We start from the raw sequence: 17542 nt of genomic DNA, 5'->3' as shown, positions 1-17542 counted from the left end.
GGTAATCTGAGGCAGATTGGGCACTTTTCAGGGCCGAAAGTGATGGCCTTAGGCCCGTTCATGAGTTTGCATGATATACAGTGCAAAATTATCTGATCAGGATAGTCATTATCCTGCAGGATACTTTTGATGCGTCCTATTTCAACATCAAGCTTGCATGGTGAGCAAATGGTTCAGGTCCTATTTACAAAGTTGCCGATTAGACCAATCTCATAGTGTGTGGAACTGTAAGAATCTCAATGCACATGTTGACCAGTGAAGGTAGGCCATGGTAGAGAACCCCCTGGCAGATTTCTCAACTAGTACGTCAAGGAAAGGGGAGTTCATTTGACTGCTCCAATTCAAAGGTGAATTTGAACGCAGTATGGAGTCCATTAAGACACGCAAGGAAATTATTACGTGCAGCTGCAGCTTTAAATATAGCGAACGTATCAGCCACATATTTAAATATACGAGCGGTGGGAGGTTAGGTATCATTCCATCAAAGACACTTCTCATGGAACCCAACAAAGATGTTTGCGAGAGCTGGGCCTAGAGGGGATCCCATGGCAACACCATCTATATGGGCATACATAGTGTCATTTAAACTGAACTCAACTGCGCGAGTTGCCAAGTTCCTAAGTTCAATGAATACTGATTCACACAATGGTGGTGGTGATGATATAGTGTTACAGCGCAAATATCTATGGCTTCTTTAAGTGGGACATTGGTGAATACAGCTTCCTATTTCCCCAGTACTATTGCCAGTGCTCCATGAATCAAAACCCATTTTCCGGAAATCAATCTTTGAGCCACGCATTCAACACTTATGCCAATTTGCTCATAACTCAGGTAGTAATCCAAAGTTTTTTGTCCTCATATTCCCTCAGCAGAACCTCTTTATTAGTTCTAGAAAAAGGAGGAGTAGGCCATTTGGCCCATTGAGTCTGCTCCACCATTCAATATGATCACGGCTGATCTGATTGTGGCCTTCACTCCACTTTCCTGCCTGTCCCACCATAACCCTTGTAGATCAAAAATCTCTCTAATTCAGTCTTGAATATATTGAATGACCCAGCCTCCACTGCTCTCTGTGGAAGAAAATTCCAAAAACTAATGACCCTCAGAGAAGAAATTTCTCATCTCTGTCTTAAATGGGAGACAACCCTTATTTTCAAGCCTCCTCAGAATCTTACACGCTTCAATAAGATAACCGCTCATTCTTATAAACTCCAATTAGTATAGGCCCCACCTGCTCAACCTTTCCTCATAAGACAATCCCTTCATCTCAGGAATCAGCCTGGTGAACCTTCTCGGAACTGCTTCCAGTACAAGTGTATCCCTCCCACTTAAGGAAACCAAAATTGTGCACAGTACTCTAGATGCAACCTCACCAATGGCCTGTACAGTTGTAGCAAGACTTCCCTCTATGCCAATGCAGTTACTGAACCTTTTCAAAACTGTCTCTTCCTATCTCTACATAGTCATTTCTGCTGTCGCCAAAGGAACTATTATTGAATATCTTTCTATTAAATGTTTACAGTAAAAGTTAACCTCCAACAATCATTCCAAGCATCTCCTCCACAGTTAAACACTATCAATAACTTCAGGGTTGTTATTATCCACTTACCTATTGCCTTTTCTTCCTTATTATCCACATGCCAGTCTGTTATCAAGTCCTAAATGAGCTCTCATCTCCTATAGCTCAAAGTCAGCAAAACTCTTGGGCTCTTTTGGTTCCGACCTGAAAATCAGTGCTGCTCACTCTCGATGAGCCTTCAAAAATCTCCCAGAAACTCATACCTTTGGTCAGTGCCACCTCTTCCTCCCCAAAATCCTTACTGTGTGCTCAATCTCTGGCTCATCCCCCCCATTCAAGCACTCAGGCAATTTCTTACACAAGATTTGTCATGAAAATATAAACTGCTGCTTACTATCACTCTGAATTCTAAGGAGGGAGATCATTCATTTTTTAAGAATAGAGGGAAGATGGTGATTTCAAGTTCACTGCAGGAAAAAAATCTTCAAACTACAACACGTTTTGGATCAAAAAATACAGCAGTGGAAGTTTGAGTTTGTGAATCAGCATCTGAAAACAAATTACCTTATTCATCTGACGGTAATACTTGTCATAATCGGGAGGATTGTCTTGGACCTGTAAAAAAAACAACAGCAGATTTAAGGTGGGAGATGTTTATGTTTATTTAGTTCTCACACTAGCCTGGTTTCCGTCCCTTTTCTCTCCATTACCTTTAAGGAGAAATTCAGTAGCATGTAGGGTTGTTCATATGCCTATTTCACTAGTTCATGATGACTCAGTGTGTGTCAACTCCTTAAGACCTCCACTGCTAAATATAAATCAGCGGGTCAGCATAATGCATCATAATACAACAGAGATTGCAAATAGTGGCAATCAATAATCTCTCTCTGAATGTTCTGATCTTCCGGTGACTGCTGCCTTTTGGCATTATCTTGTACAAACTAATAGGGTCAATAAGTTGGATATTGTATGCTGTGTCCATTAGGGCAGCTTCAAACTAAAAACTTAAACATGTAACTGAAACATTTATGGAGTACAAAAATATAAAACTTGAAGTTGGACCAATGTTTATTTATTTGAAAGAATCCAACAGGCATGTGTGATCAGCGAGGATAGGGAGATGAGGAACTGGTGATTGGAGGGAATGGTGCCTTGGGAGGGGAAGAGAGGGACAGGGTAAGTATGAGACCCAACATTTCCTGCAGAATTGGGAGCAGCAGTAGTAATATGGCATATGGGAACAGTGTTGAGAGAAGCCCAATGACCAATGACGGGTAAACAGTGAAAGACTGTTCTCATTAGTGGGTGAATGAGGAACAAGATGATTTGAGACTGAGGAATTTCAGGAACCACAATAAACTCCAATACGTGCAGGGTTTACAGAAGGACTGAGTACAGTCGGCAGAGGCCCACAGTAGTGCTGTGGAGCGGGGAAGAGCAGTCTGCTCACTATTGCCATGTGTGGAATGTAAATGCAGCCTTCATGATTTCTGCCAAGCTGGAAAATTTAGTTTGAGCTTGTATGGAGCACTTTCCACTTGGTTCTTCCATAAATTTTGCCAAAAGGTCCTAAAACAGGCACACATCACTTTGCATATTTAAACTGTTCCAACAACAATTTCAGGCCATTGCCAGGGACATCTAAAGACAGTGAGGACCGATATGGTGACACTCCTGCTGCTGATGCAGATTAGGTGCAGAATCTCACACTCAGAAATTGGTATATACTGAACCTGTTTTACACTCAAATCGGCAAAATACATATCAATTTGATTCCTATTATGTTCAAATAACTTCTACTGAAATGTGGTCCACATCAAGTGCCAGAATGCCCACATAAATTGAAAAGAAAAACTTGCATTTACATAGTCTTTCATGACCACCAGATTTCCCAAAAACTTTACCGCCAATTAAGAACATTTGAAGTATAATTACAGTTGTAATGTAGGAAACTCAGCAGCCAATTTGCACACAGCAAATTCCCACATGTGACAATAACCAGATAATTTTTTAATGATGTTGATTTAGGGATAAATATTGACCAGGACACAAGGGATAATAACCCTGCTCTTTTTTGAAGTAGTATCATGGGATTGTTTATGTTCTGAGAGGGCAGACAGGCCTGGTTTAATATCTCATTTGAAAACTAGCACCGCTGCCAGTGCAGCACTCGCTTAGTACTGCACTGGAGTCTCAGCCTAGATTATGTGCTCAGGTGTTGGAGTGAGACTTGAATCCACAACCTTCTTACTCAGAGGCAGGAGTACTGCCAACTTGATCCACAACTGACACACAGTTTGAATATGACACTCCTGCCCTAGAATTATGTAGTGAGAAAAAGCACAGCGACAGTTAACTGGCTTTCAAAATCATCAGCTTGGCAAAATGGTAGCACTCTCTCCTCTAAATTAAATTTTGATTTAATCTCCATCCCAGCACTGAATTATACGGTCAGCCATGATTATTTGCTTAAGTCCTAAGTTGGTATTTCGGATGAGATATTAAACCGAGAGCCAGTCTACCTGTTCAAGGTGGACATTAGAGATGCCCTGTTACTATTCAGAGGTCTCTTGATGTCACAATCAACTTTTTTCTTTTTTACATCCATGAAAATACATCAGCTAGTCACATCTCATTCTCGTTTATGGGACCCTGTTGAGTGTCAATTGCCTGTGACGTCTGCATGTATAACAATGGCTACACCTGAAAAAGGAATTGATTGAAGAAATGTTCTTGAACATCCTGATAATAAGAGAGGCATTATATAAATGCAAGCTCTTTCTTTCTAGAAGTGATATCTCACAGCAGAAATCTTCAGCTTTCAATACTCCTTAAGGCTAGCTGTGGTCCAGCTCAATTTCCATATTGGCTAGTCCAAAATCAGTTTTTGTAAGTGAGGCCAATGCTATCGAGCCTGCTCCGCAATTCAATAAGATCATGACTGAACTTCTACATCTCCCGTCCTATTCTTATATCCCTAGATTTCCTTAGTGCCTACATTGATCTAAGTCTTGAATACACTTATCAATTGAGCATCCAGAACCCTCTGGGCTACAGAATTCCAAAGATTTACAAGATTTTCAGAGTGAGGGCATTTTTCCCTTATCCTAGTCATAAATAGTTAAACCCCTTATTCTGAGACTAGACCCCTAGTCGAGGCTCCACAGACAACGGAAACAGCCTCTCAGCATATTCCCTTTCATACCCTCGAAGAACTTTATGGGCAGAATTTTCTGCTTGACGTGCGGTGGGAGGGGGGCCGCATGTCAGCATGTAAAATGACACACTGTGACGTCGAGCAAATGTCCCGATGTCACCGCGTGCCATCGCGATATTTCGTTGGGCGGGCGCGTGATGAAGTTCGATACGTGCCCGCCATTAATTAACAGACTAGTTAAGGCCCTTAAATCGGCAATCGACGCCGATTTTCAGCTTGGTGCACGGGCGCAACGGGCAGGCGACTTTTTAATAAAACTCATCCATGGGCGGGATAAGAGGGCTCAGTGGGGTTGTCAATCTGATCTGTGAGTATTTATTGCAGAAAGTTTTTTAAACTTGCCTGTGTGATCTGCAGCAGTTCAGAACGAATTCTAGCAGCTTTCTGTGTACTTTTAACCTTCAGGTCAGCACTCTGCAGTCAGGGATCTTTATCGGGCCTGCAGCTTTCCGGAGGCCTCCCTTTAGCCTGGGTATGGGTTCTGACATGTCCACTGGAGGCAGCTCCTCTGAAGAGGAAGGGAGGGATAGAATAAGGAGGAGGCTAGGAGTGGACAATCAGCCTCCAGGGGAGCCACATTTGGGAGGACAGGCACAAGGGGTGCAGGGCCAAGAGGTAGTCCTAGGTGGAAGGGGCTGAAGAAGACACCACTATCCTGCTGCCAGGGTATACAGGCGGAGAAGCAACTACCTCAGTATGACTGAGGTGCAGTGCCAAAGGAGGCTCCAACTGTCAAGGGAGACAGTCAACTACATCTGTCAGATGATTGGCCCTGAGATCTCTCCTAACCGTGTGGGAGGACACCCCATGCCAGTGGCTCTGATGGTCACAGTTGCCCTGAACTTCTATGCCTCTGGCTCCTTCCAGGGCTCGGTAGATGATCTTTGCGGTGTCTCCCAAACAGCTGTGTCGCTCGGAGTGGCTTCTGAGACAGCCTGCTGACTCTGCTGTCCTTGATGACCATGGCGGCCGTCCTCTGGCCCGTGGAGCCTGTGCTGGTCCCGCCTGGGAGGGATCTGCCAGGTCCACAGCTGGTATTTCTCCAGTCGTCGCAGCCTCACCCGATGAAGCGGTCACTGGGAGAGGGGCGGAGCAGCTGTTGCCCTCATCTGGAGTGCCGTGAGAGGAGCCCACAGATACGGCAGGCAGCTGCTCCGCCAACGTGAGGTCGTCCCGGACCTCCCTGCTCACCGTCGATGGATGGGCAACAAGTTGGGAAGCTTGTAGCCCACACCATCTCCCACATTGGTAATGACCAGCCGTGGCCACTGGCGCTGTGAGGGCTTGCAGGTCCGAGCGTATCCCCAGGAGAAGCTGCTTGTTCTCCTGGAAGCCCCTCTCCACAAGAGTCGCCACTCTCTCCATGGAGGCAGCATGACGCTCTGACATGAGGCTCATGGCATCACTCATGCTCTGCATGGACTCCTCCATCACAGACAGCAAGCGAAGCATAGTTTCATGTATCACTCCCAGATGCTACCACACACCCAGCCGCATTTCCTGCAGCTGCTGCATCGCGGACAACTCCAGAGGCATATCATCACGCCCCGACTCAGCATGTGCATGGTCCCCTGCAGTCCTCTGGTTGCTGGCGCCATCGGCACTCTCTGTCTCTGCCTCCGTTCGCTGACTCATAAAATTCTGCCCTATCAGTCTGTAAATGAGCAATGTTGCTACAATAATGATTCAAACAATCATCAGTGCTTTGGATGGTGGGAAGACAGAGCGAATGTCACTGTGGACCTCAAATGCTTGGCCGCTCCACCCCAGCCTCACCGACACCTGTGGACCTGGCGCCTTTCAAGCTCCAGGGCCTCCTGGTCGAAATGGCTCAAAATCAGCAACTGGGCCTGGCCGCCTCCAGTCCGCAAATGCTCAGAGGCACTGTGAGCATTTTTCTCCTGAAAAACAGAGAAGACCATTCATTGCGGCTAATCGCACACGTAATCTGCACGTGCACGCCAACCAGTGGCCCATAACAGGCCTCCAGTGCCTCCTCTCCACGCTACTGCTGATCAGTTAGAAAAATATAGTACGACTGCTCCCAACACCACCCCCCTCTCCCTCCGGCAATAGCCGCCTTTGACACATTCTGCGGTCCATTACTTTAAGAAACATGCGGTCTTATGGAAAGGAGAAGCAGGGGTGCAGCGTCGAGGGCAGCAGATGGCTCTTGGCCACGAGACCTTGAGGCTTCCCTTCCACAATCTCATCACCGTGAATAGGACATTTGTTGGAGTTCTGAGTATGCGCCTAGCTGCATCTCCTACAGGTTGACTCCAGGCTAGTCATGTGCGATTAAGAGCAACACATAGTGCGGGGGAGAACCCATTTCCTCATGAATCACTCAGGCTGATGTAAGCATGGGCACTATCTGCTTGCTCACCCAGCGTACGACAAATGCCCAACATGATTCAATGCAGTCACGAGAGTAAGACTTGGGGTGGGGAGGGGGGGGGGGTGTTGGGGGGCCTCAAAGGCTAAGGCTACCTGTTGGGTTAAATGCCCAACACCAACATGGTACTCACCCTTCCAGAGCGCAACAAACTGTTGAAGCGCTTATGGCACTGGATCCAGGTGCGCCGCACCACGTCGCGGGAGCTCACCACCTCCGCCACCTCCTCCCAGGCACACTTCGTCATGTGGGGGGGCCTCCTCCTCCCTTCCTGGGGAACCAGCACCTCCTGCCGTGCTGCCACCTCCTTGAGAAGGGGAATCATCAGAAAACCGAGGGGCACATTGGCCTACTCCGCTCCTCTGCCCTTCCCTCCAGATTGCCCTGCTGAGCAGACGCCCTGCAGTTGGATCTTCAGGTGGCCATAGTGAACAGCCTACAGGAGGCTGCCAAGCCTTCTTTTAAACAGACTGCCGAGTCGCCATTGGACCCGGTGGTCTGTACACGCCTACCGCAACCTGCACACTCCCACCCTCCATGGGAGTCGGAAATGTGCTGGGCGGGCCTTAATTGGCCCGCCTGCGCAAAATGGCGGTGTGGCCCCGATCGCGGGCCCCAATCGGGTCAGCGCCCGCCCGTGTCTGCTCCTGCTCCACCCACCCGCCAAATGGAAAATTTTGGCCTATATATTTCAATGAGATCACTTCTAAACTCCAGATAATATAGGCTTATTCTAGTCAAACTCTCCTCTTAGGACAGCTCCCTCATCCCAAGAATCAATCTAGTGAATCTTTGTTGCATGCCTTCTAAGGTGAATATATACTTCTTTCAACAAGGAGTATCCCAGTGTGTTCAAATAAGTTCTGCTGAATGAGGTCCATGTCAAGTGCCACATAAATGTTCACATAAATCAAAAAGAAAAACTTTCATTTAAATGTGCCTTTTGTGACCACCAGATGTCCCAAACGCTTTGTAGCCAATTACATAAAAATTAAGGGCAGGAGTAGGCCACAATTAAGTACACTTGAAGTGTAGTTAATGTTGCAATGTTGGAAACGCAGCAACCAATTTGGCAACAGCAAATTCCCACAGACAGCAATGTGATAATAACCTGATAATCTGTTTTGTACACACTACTCCAGGTGTGGACTCAAAGCCCTACATAATTGCAGTAAGACACCCTCGCTGTTATACTCTAAAGCTCTTGCAATAAAGGTAACATAGTTTGCTTTCCTAATTGCTTGCTGTACCTGCATAACGTTCTGTGGTTTGTGTTCAAGAACCCCTAAACCTCTGAGTACCAATATTTACTAGTCTCTCACATTCGAAATAATATTATGCCTTTCCATTCTTCCTGCACATTGGATATTTTTACACTTCCCCACATTGTACACCATCTGCCACCTCTTGCCAATCAATGGTTCATCAATATGCCTTTGAGGCCTCTTTGCATCCTCCTCTCAGCTTCCTTTCCCATTTAACTTTGTATCGTCAGCAAACTTGGATGTATTATTCTCAGTCCATAAGACATAGGAGCAGAAATTAGGCCAATCAGCCCATCAAGTCTGCTCTGCCATTCAATCATGGCTGATAAGTTTCTCAACCCTATTCTCCCGCCCCCTCATCAAAGTCATTGATATAAATTGTAAATTGCTGAGGTCCAAGCACTGAGCCTTATAGCACTTGATCAGTTACAGCCTGCCAACCCAAAAATGACCAGCTTATTCTGACTCTCTTTTCTGCCCTTTAACCAATCTTCAATCCATGCTAATATATAAACCCAATCCCATGAGCTTACCTTACCATTACCTTATGTAAAACCTCTTGGTATCTGAAAATCCAAATATACTAGTGCCACTGGTGCTCCCTCATCTACCCTTTTAGTTATACCCTTAAAAACTCTAGATTTGTCAAACACAATTTCCATTTCATAAATCCATGCTCACTCCGTCTAATTATATTGTGATTTTCGAAGTGCCTTGTTACCGTGTCCTTAATAGATTCCAACATTTTCCCTATTACTAATGTCAGACTAACTGACCTATTCTCTCTCCCTCCTTTCCTGAACAAAGGTGTTACGTTTGCTACTCTCCAATCTGTGGAAGATTGGAGAATCTAGTTGAAAGAGTAAAACCAATGCATCCACTATCTCTGCAACTGCCTTCTTTAGAACCCAAAGGTGTAGCTATCAGGTTTAGGGATTTGTCAGCATTTAGTCCCATTAATTTCTCCTCTACTTTTTCTTTACTCATATTAATTAGCTTAAGTTCCTCACTCTCATTTGACCCTTGGTTCCCCACGAATTCTGGTATGTTTGTCGTGTCTTCTACTGTGAAGACAGAAGATTGGTCAGAAGACAGAAGCTCAGAAGATTGGAAAGAATATAAAGAATGACAAAAAGATTCATAAGGAGGGAAATATTAGAGTACGAGAGAAAGCTAGTTAGTAATATAAAGACGGATAGTAAGAGTTTCTATAGATATTTAAATAAGAAGAGTTAACAAAGTGAGCTTTGGTCCTATAGTCTGGGATTGATAATGGAAAGTAGGGAGATGATGGACGAATCAAACCGGTATCTTGCTTCGGTCTTCACTACAGAGGATACAAGTAACATCCTAGAAATAGCTGTAAATCAGGAAATAGAAGAGAGGTAGGAACTTGGGAAAATTACAATCACCAGGGAAATGGTGTTGAGCAAATTGTTGGGCTGTGGTCTGACAAATCCCCAGGTCTGGATGAACTACACCCTAAGGTCATGAAAGTCGTTGCTAGTGGGATAGCTGATGCACTGGTTTTGACTTTCCAAAATTCCCTAGATTCGGGGAAGGTTCGATTACCTTTATTCAAAAAGGGTGGGAGACAGAAAGCAGGAAACTATAGGTCAGTTAGCCTAACATCTGTCATAGGGAAAATGTTAGAAGCTATTATTAAAGATGCTATGGCAGGGCGCTTAGAAAATTTCAAGGCAATCAGGCAGAGTCAACATGGTTTTGTAAAAGGGAAAGCATGGGCAGGATTTTTAGGTTGGCGTGCAGGCGTGATCGGCGGCCCCAGGGGCAGCTGGGGAATGGACTGCCAACCGCAATCAGCCCCCGACTGCAATTTCATGCTGGTTGGCCAATTAATGGTCAGCTAGCGTGAAGCTCGCACTGAGATGCTCAGCACTGCCGGGGTGGGGGCAGGATGAGGGCGGGCAAGCACGGGATAAAAGTTCTCTGAAGGCAGAGAGCTGCCTCAGGGAGTTGAAGACTTCAAAAGTAAGATTTTAAAATCAAAACAAAAATGTCCAAGCATCACTAACAGTCACCTGAACATATACATTATAAAAATTCTGTCCGTAGATTTTTTAAAAATTTAATAACGGAAACCTCATCCCGCCCTTGGATGAAGTTTCATGAAAAATGCAATGGCCGCCTGGCTGATTCACCTGTCCGCCAACCATCAGGTTGGACGGACTACGAAAAATCGAGGACAATTATAACTTTAATGGGCTTAATTGCCCTCTTAATTGTTGGTGGGCGCACTTCCGGCTTTTGCACGCACCCGCCAAACGAAACATCGCGCAGGGTGACATCCGGACGCTCGCCCGATGTCACCACATGCTATTATACACTTGAGCGGGTCAGGCGCACACCCATACACCAACCTGAAAATTCTGCCCTATGTTTAACCACTTTATTGGAGTTCTTTGAAGGAGTCACATGTGCTGTGGATAAAGGGGAACCAGTGGATGTACTATACTTAGATTTCCAGAAGGATTTGATAGTGTGCCGCATCAAAGGTTATTGCAGAAAATAAAAGCTCATGGTGTAGGGGGTAACATATTGGCATGGATAGAAGATTGGTTAGCTGACAAAAAGCAGACAATTGGTATAAATGGGTCTTTTTCTGGTTGGCAGGATGTGACAAGTGGTGTCCCACAGGGATCAGTGCTGGGGCCTCAACTTTTTACAATTTATATAAATGACTCATTAGGAAAGCTAATAGAATGTTATCATTTATTGTGAGGGGAATTGATTACAAAAGTAGAGAGTTTATGCTTCATTTATACAGGGCATTGGTGAGACCACATCTGGGGTATTGTGCACAGTACTGGTCTCCTTATTTAAAGAAAGATGTGAATGCATTAGAAGCAGTTCAGAGAGGGTTTACTAGACTAATACCAGGAATGGGTAGGTTGTTCTATGAGGAAAGGCTGGACAGGTTAGGCTTGTACCCACTGGAGTTTAGTAGAGTAAGAAGCAACTTAACTGAAACCTTTAAGATCTTGAGGGGTCTTGACAGGGTGGATTTGGAGAGGATGTTTCCTCTTGAGGGAGAATCTAGAACTAGGGGCCACTGTTTAAAAATAAGGGGTCGATTTAAGATAGAGACGAGGAGAAACTTTTACTTTCAGTGGGTTGTGAGTCTTTGGAACTCTTCCTCAAAGGGCAGTGGAAGCAGAGTCTTTGAATATTTTTAAGACAGAGCTAGATAGATTTTTGATTAACAAGGGGGTGAAAGGATATCGGGGTAGGCAGGAATGTGGGGTTGAGATTACATTCAGATCAGCCACGATCTTATTGAATGGTGGAGCAGGCTCAAGGGGCCGAGTGGCCTACTCTTGCTCCTAATTCGTACGTTCATATGCAAGACAGACACAAATTATTTGTTTAACATCTCTGCTATTTCTTTATTCCCCCTCATCATTTCTCCTGTCTCTGCTATACAGGACCCACATTTGCTTTCATTGATCTCTTCCTTTGTACATACTTGTAAGAGCTCTTAAAATGTGTTTTTAAATTTCATGCTAGCTTATTCTCATTCAATTTTTTTGCATTTCTTCAATTTTTTGGTCGCCGTTTGATCATTTTTAAAACCCTCTTAATCCTCAGGTTTACAACTCTTATTGGCAATATTGTAAGCTGCTTCTTCGAATCTAATACTATCTTGAACTTCTCTAGTTAGCCATGGCTGTACCACTTTTCTAGTGGAATTTTAACTCTCAGTATCTGACATTACCTGTGAGATCTGGAAATACTTGTGGGCTTGTTTGAGACAGGTTGCGAATTCTGGGATATCCTGAGCTCCTGCCTGTATCAACACAAAATATCAGAAGTCATCAGGCCATTTTGAGAATTAAAACCATGCACACATATAGGGGTGAGAAACTGGGAAAGCAGTACAAATGTAGCCCAAACAAAAGTAGGTTTCACACCATTTTTCTTCATGGAATTGCTGCAATTTTGGAATTGATGGAAGGTTGTGTTTAAAATAAACACAAACGACGTCTTATGTTACAGTTGTTGTTGTGAGCTGCATTGGTTTTTAGTCAATTTTCAGAAACTACCAAATATCTTTAAATATTCACATGCTTCCAAAAGTTATTATTCTTTCCCTTAACTTTTTAATGGGATATGTTGATCCCATTAGATAGAACAAGGATATAACACCCATTATGTCACACAAACTCTGGGCTCTTAGGAATTCTACTCTTTCAGCAGCTAAGAAGTTAAACAGGCACTATGTGGATATCTGAAACATTGCAGCTAAAATCAGGACTTCATTTTCACATTGTGTATCAGTGTGCCTGAATTCCTGATCTCATGTCAGGTGGAGTTAGTTTTAGCTCATTTCCTTTCCTTGTAGCAGGTAAAATATTAAGACCCTAAGGATTGTACTGATACTTCAAAAAGGTCTACTTGTGCTGGAAGAATTCAATGGATCTCATTATCATTCCATTTGATAGCAACATTCCAGTAGCCAAACTCACAACAGGCTGAAGTACCTAAAACACTACTTCCCCATTCAGCCCCAAAGTCAACACGGCAAAAGTGCAACTAACAGTGCAGGGGCTTGTTGCTGGTCATCACTCTCACAATGTGATGGAGAGAGAATTACAGAATGCTTACAGCACAGGAGGAGACCATTTGGCCCATTGTGCCTATGCTGGTTCTCCAAAGGAGCAATTCACCTCGTGCCACTCCCCCTCCCCATAGCCGTGCATTCTTCCTTTTCAGATCCAGTTCCCTCTTGAATGCTGACTGAACCTGCCTCCACCATACACTACCATGTAGTGCATTCCAGATCCCAACCACTCACTGCATTAAAAAGATTTTCCTCATCGCCATTGCATCTTTTGCCAATTACCTTAAATACATCGCATCATAAACTAGCCCACCACATGCTTTTACTTTTCAGTCTGATGTCTCAATCAAACGCGTAGAAAATAGTTACAGGCAGGGTTTTATCCATTAGCCTATTAGGCAATGAATCACATAGTGTAAGTTCTGAGCAATGCAAATCAGGAACCAAGAAAACGTGGGCAGAAATGTGTGCTGAGCGGCCGGGCGCACGTCCGAATCGCTCGAGCGTAAAATGACGCGTGATGGCGTCGGTCAAACATCCCGATGTCAGCGCGCGCTAACACGATATTTCGGTCAGTGGGCGCGCACAAGAGTTGGCAGCATACCTGCCCACAATTAAAATGCCTATTAAGGCCAAGTTATAACTGAGTGAAATTTTTCGCTGTGTCTACAGGCAATTTGGATTTTTTAGGAAACCTCATCCACGGGTGGGGTGAGGTTTACAACAGCAATTAAAAATTAAATTAAAATTTTTAAAATTTCATTTCTAACATGTCCCTGCTCATGTGACAGAGTCACATGAGGGGACATGTTTTTAACAATGCTAAGTTTTTCATTTCTAATTTTTAAAATCTTCAGTTCCCTGAGGCAGCTCTATGCCTCAGGGAGCTTTCATTATGCGCACTTGCGGGCATGCTTGAACTTCCGCACCCACCCCCACCCCGGCAGTGTTGCAGCATGCGTTTCACGCTAGCTGGCCGTTAATTGAGGGGAAAATCCTGCCCCGTGTTTTTTTTAATTCATTTATGGGATGTGGGTGTAGCTGGCTAGGCCAGCATTTATTGCCCATCCCTAATTGCCCTTGAAAAGGTGGTGGTGAGCTGCCTTCTCGAACCGCTGCAGTCCCTGTGGTGTAGGTACACCTACAGTGCTGTTAGGGAGGGAGTTCCAGGATTTTGACCCAGCGACAGTGAAGGAACGGTGATAAAGTTTCAAGTCAAGGTGGTGAGTGGCTTGGAGTGGAACTTCCAGATGTTGGTGTTCCCATGTGTCTGCTGCCCTTGTCCTTCCAGAAGTTAGTGACCGTAGGTTTGGAAGGTGCTGCCTAATGAGCCATGGTGAGTTCCTGCAGTGCATCTTGCTGATGGTGCACATTGCTGCCACTTGATGTTGGTGGTGGAGGGAGCGAATGTTTGTGCAAGGAGTACCAATCAAGTGGGCTGCTTTGCCCTGGATGGTGTCAAACTTCTTGAGTGTTGTTTACTCCTGTGTTTGTGCTGAGTTGGCTAATCTTATCTGGGCTATTACTGGAAATGCTGCTAGACTCCAGTGTCTACAGGCTAGAGTTGGGGAGGAGAGGGAAATTGGAATAGAAATTACAGGCCATGTGATAACTGGATCATTCAAAAGTCGGCCTCAGTAAAGGGCACATTTTATGCTCAACAAGTTGTTCAGTTTAGGGTTAATATTTTCATTATTAAAAAAATTCTATTTGTTCAACCAGTCAGGCTGCTTGCTGATTTGCAGTAGTCTTGATTGCTTACCTCAAGATAGGCCTGGACAGCAAAAGCTGTATCCCACAGCTGGGATCCATTGGTGCCCTGGGACAGAGATATACATAATTTAGTATGCTTCTTGAATCCCCAGAACAGATATTTCAGTGCTTTTCTGTGAATATCCAATACCCATATTGGGTATTGAAGTGTACTGTACTGAAGTGTAGAAATTTGCAGTCTATTCATTTTAATAATTATAAACAGGTTCTTTTACAACTCCAATTAATAGCTGCCAAAATCAGGGCAGCTCAAGTGTCTTAGTCTCACCCCAGTGACATTCTAACCAACCCCTTCTAAGCAGTCCCAGTGAGGTTCCTGCTTTACTGCCATACAAGCTCTTTGCTACCAGGGTGTTCTCAAACCTTCCTTCATGACACAACACCTGATGATCAGACAGCAGGAAACCTGAACTGTGATTTGTAGTGAGTCAGCTAACAGTCATAGCAAATATGGAACTCTAGATAAGTAGCAAGCATTCTGACAAGAGAAATAAAAAGTGGCAAAACATTTTAGAATAATTAAATGGCCAGAACAACAAATATGACTGACACCACTGGAGTTTAGTGTTCCTGTAAATGAGTAACACCATAAAAAGTATCCAAAATCATTCATATATTAAAAAAGAAATGCATTGTCACACACCCTCAGGAAAATTTACTATAAAGAGAAAACTGCTTTTCTGATTCAATATGCCAGAGGTCATACATTCCCATCAAATAGAACCAGGCAGCTGGTCTCTTTAAGCCCATAGAGTACTTTAAGCAGGTCCCCTCTCCCAGTGATCTTTACATCAACTCAATAATGAATGTAAAAACTTTACCTGCATCTTCAGTCCATCAAGGCCAAGCCTGTGATTTGAATGAGAAGATTATGAGGCTACAATGGAGGTTGTTTGGATGCTGTTCAGCAGTGAGATGCTGCAGTCATCAGTAATATCTGCAGCGCCCCAAGCTCACTTCACTGCATTAATTCACACACATTGCTGATATTACAATGGTAATTAGTAATAAGTCAAATTAAATAGGTTATAAAGCAAAATACTGAGGATGCTGGAAATCTGAAAAGAAAAACAGAAAACATTGGAAGGACTCAGTGGGCTTGGCAGCATCTGTGAGAGAAACAGAATTAAAGGCTGGACTTAACACAGCCTGTTCTGGTGGGAACCATGGTGGCCAGGCCCACTTAACTGTGGGAGAGGCCCTGCAGCATCGGCCAGTGGGAGCAAACCCTCACCAATTAAGTGGGAGGATGGAGGCTGATGCAGCATTCCTGGCCATTGGCAGCAAGATGTCAATAAGGCTCATTATCCCTGAGAACATTGCAATCCAGTGGTGGCTCAGGGATTAAGTGGGAGGCACATGGCTTTCCTGTTGGGCTTCTCCCATGGAACTGACGGGGGCTCCCTGCCGTTTGCCAACTAGTGGGCAAGTCCCTCATTGGGCTGACTAAATCTAGCCCAAGGTTTCAAGTAGATAACCTGATCAATGTCAACTCTAAAGGGAGGACCCACCATCTATGGTTAATTAAAAAAGTTGGGGAAAGAATCAAACTTAAAGAAAAAGCATATAACTACGCAAAGGTGAGTGGCAAGTCAGATGATTGGTCAGAATATAAAAAACAGCAGGGAATGACTAAAAGGTTAATCAGGAGAAATAAATTAGAGTATGAGAGGAAGCTAGCCAGAAATGTAAAAATGGGTAGCAAGAGTTTCTACAGGTATTTAAACAGGAAAGGAGTAGGTAAAATGAGCGTTGGTCCTCTTGAGAGTGAGAATGGAGAGTTGATAGGAGATAATAAGGAAATGGTGGATGAAATGAGCAAATATTTTGCTTCTGTCTTCACTATAGAGGATACAAAAAACATTCCCGTAAATCAGGAGGTGGAAGGGAGAGAGGAACTTGGTAAAATTACAATCACTAGGGAAGCAGTACTGAGCAAACCAATGGAGCTGTGGGCTGACAAGTCTCCGGGTCCTGTTGGACTTCATCTTCGGGTCTTAAAAGAGGTGGCTAATGAGGTAGTAGATGTGTTGGTGTTAATTTTCCAAAATTCTGAGATTCCGGAAAGGTTCCATCAGACTGGAAAATAGCAAATATACCCCTCTATTCAAGAAGGGAGGGAGGCAGAAAACAGGAAACTATAGGCCAGTTAGCTTGACGTTTGTCTTGGGGAAGGTGTTAGTCGATCATTAAAGAAGTTATAGCTGGGCACTCAAAAAGCTCATGGTAATCGTGAAGAGTCAGCATGGATTTATGAAAGGGAAATCATGTTTAACCAACTTATTAGAGTTCTTTGAAGGAATGACATGAGCGGTGGATAGAGGGTGTTAATATGACAATCATCTTGTTAAAACTAATTGGTAGTTAAACAGGTGACGGGCATTAATTATCCCAACTGAAAAGAATAAAAAGGTACAGCTGGAACACTGTGTGGAAGCCACTAACACTGAGGAGTTTCTTGGAAATAAACCAGCTTTAACCAAGAGACCTGCCTGGATTAATTCTTTCACCACAACCTCTAATTGTGAATAACATGGTAGCAGAGGATGAACTTTAAGCTTTGCTGATTGATTGCTGTATATGAAGCTTTCTGTCTCAGTCTTCTGAGGGAAAAGAAGTGTACTGTTGCTAACAATTTAAGTTATGGAATGGCAGAAGGATGGTGCAAAATCACAAGCTTTGGCTATCCACCAATTTTTTCTGACTCTGAACCTTATCAGCAATGGAAGGCTGAAATTGAAATGTGGGCCTGGGTTACTGCTATACCTGGAAGAAGCAAGGTATGGCTTTG

General features: G+C 44.1%; 1 protein-coding gene across 2 annotated transcripts in view; it reads right to left on the bottom strand.

Annotated features, from left to right (window-relative positions):
* Nucleotides 1-17542, bottom strand: part of lss (lanosterol synthase (2,3-oxidosqualene-lanosterol cyclase)) — a 144137-nt gene that overhangs the window by 46040 nt on the left and 80555 nt on the right. For both annotated transcript variants that reach the window (XM_078551676.1, XM_078551677.1), the window contains exons 11-14: nt 15573-15600; nt 14741-14797; nt 12133-12204; nt 2084-2134 (exon numbers count right to left, since the gene is read on the bottom strand). In XM_078551676.1, the coding sequence (XP_078407802.1) occupies nt 2084-2134; nt 12133-12204; nt 14741-14797; nt 15573-15600 (208 nt within the window). The remainder of the gene's footprint in view (nt 1-2083; nt 2135-12132; nt 12205-14740; nt 14798-15572; nt 15601-17542) is intronic.

This window comes from Cetorhinus maximus, chromosome 11 (assembly GCF_964194155.1).
Source record: "Cetorhinus maximus chromosome 11, sCetMax3.hap1.1, whole genome shotgun sequence".
Taxonomy (NCBI): Eukaryota; Metazoa; Chordata; class Chondrichthyes; order Lamniformes; family Cetorhinidae; genus Cetorhinus; species Cetorhinus maximus.
Note: the sequence above shows the minus strand (reverse complement) of the source record. Positions and strands in the feature narration are given on the sequence as shown.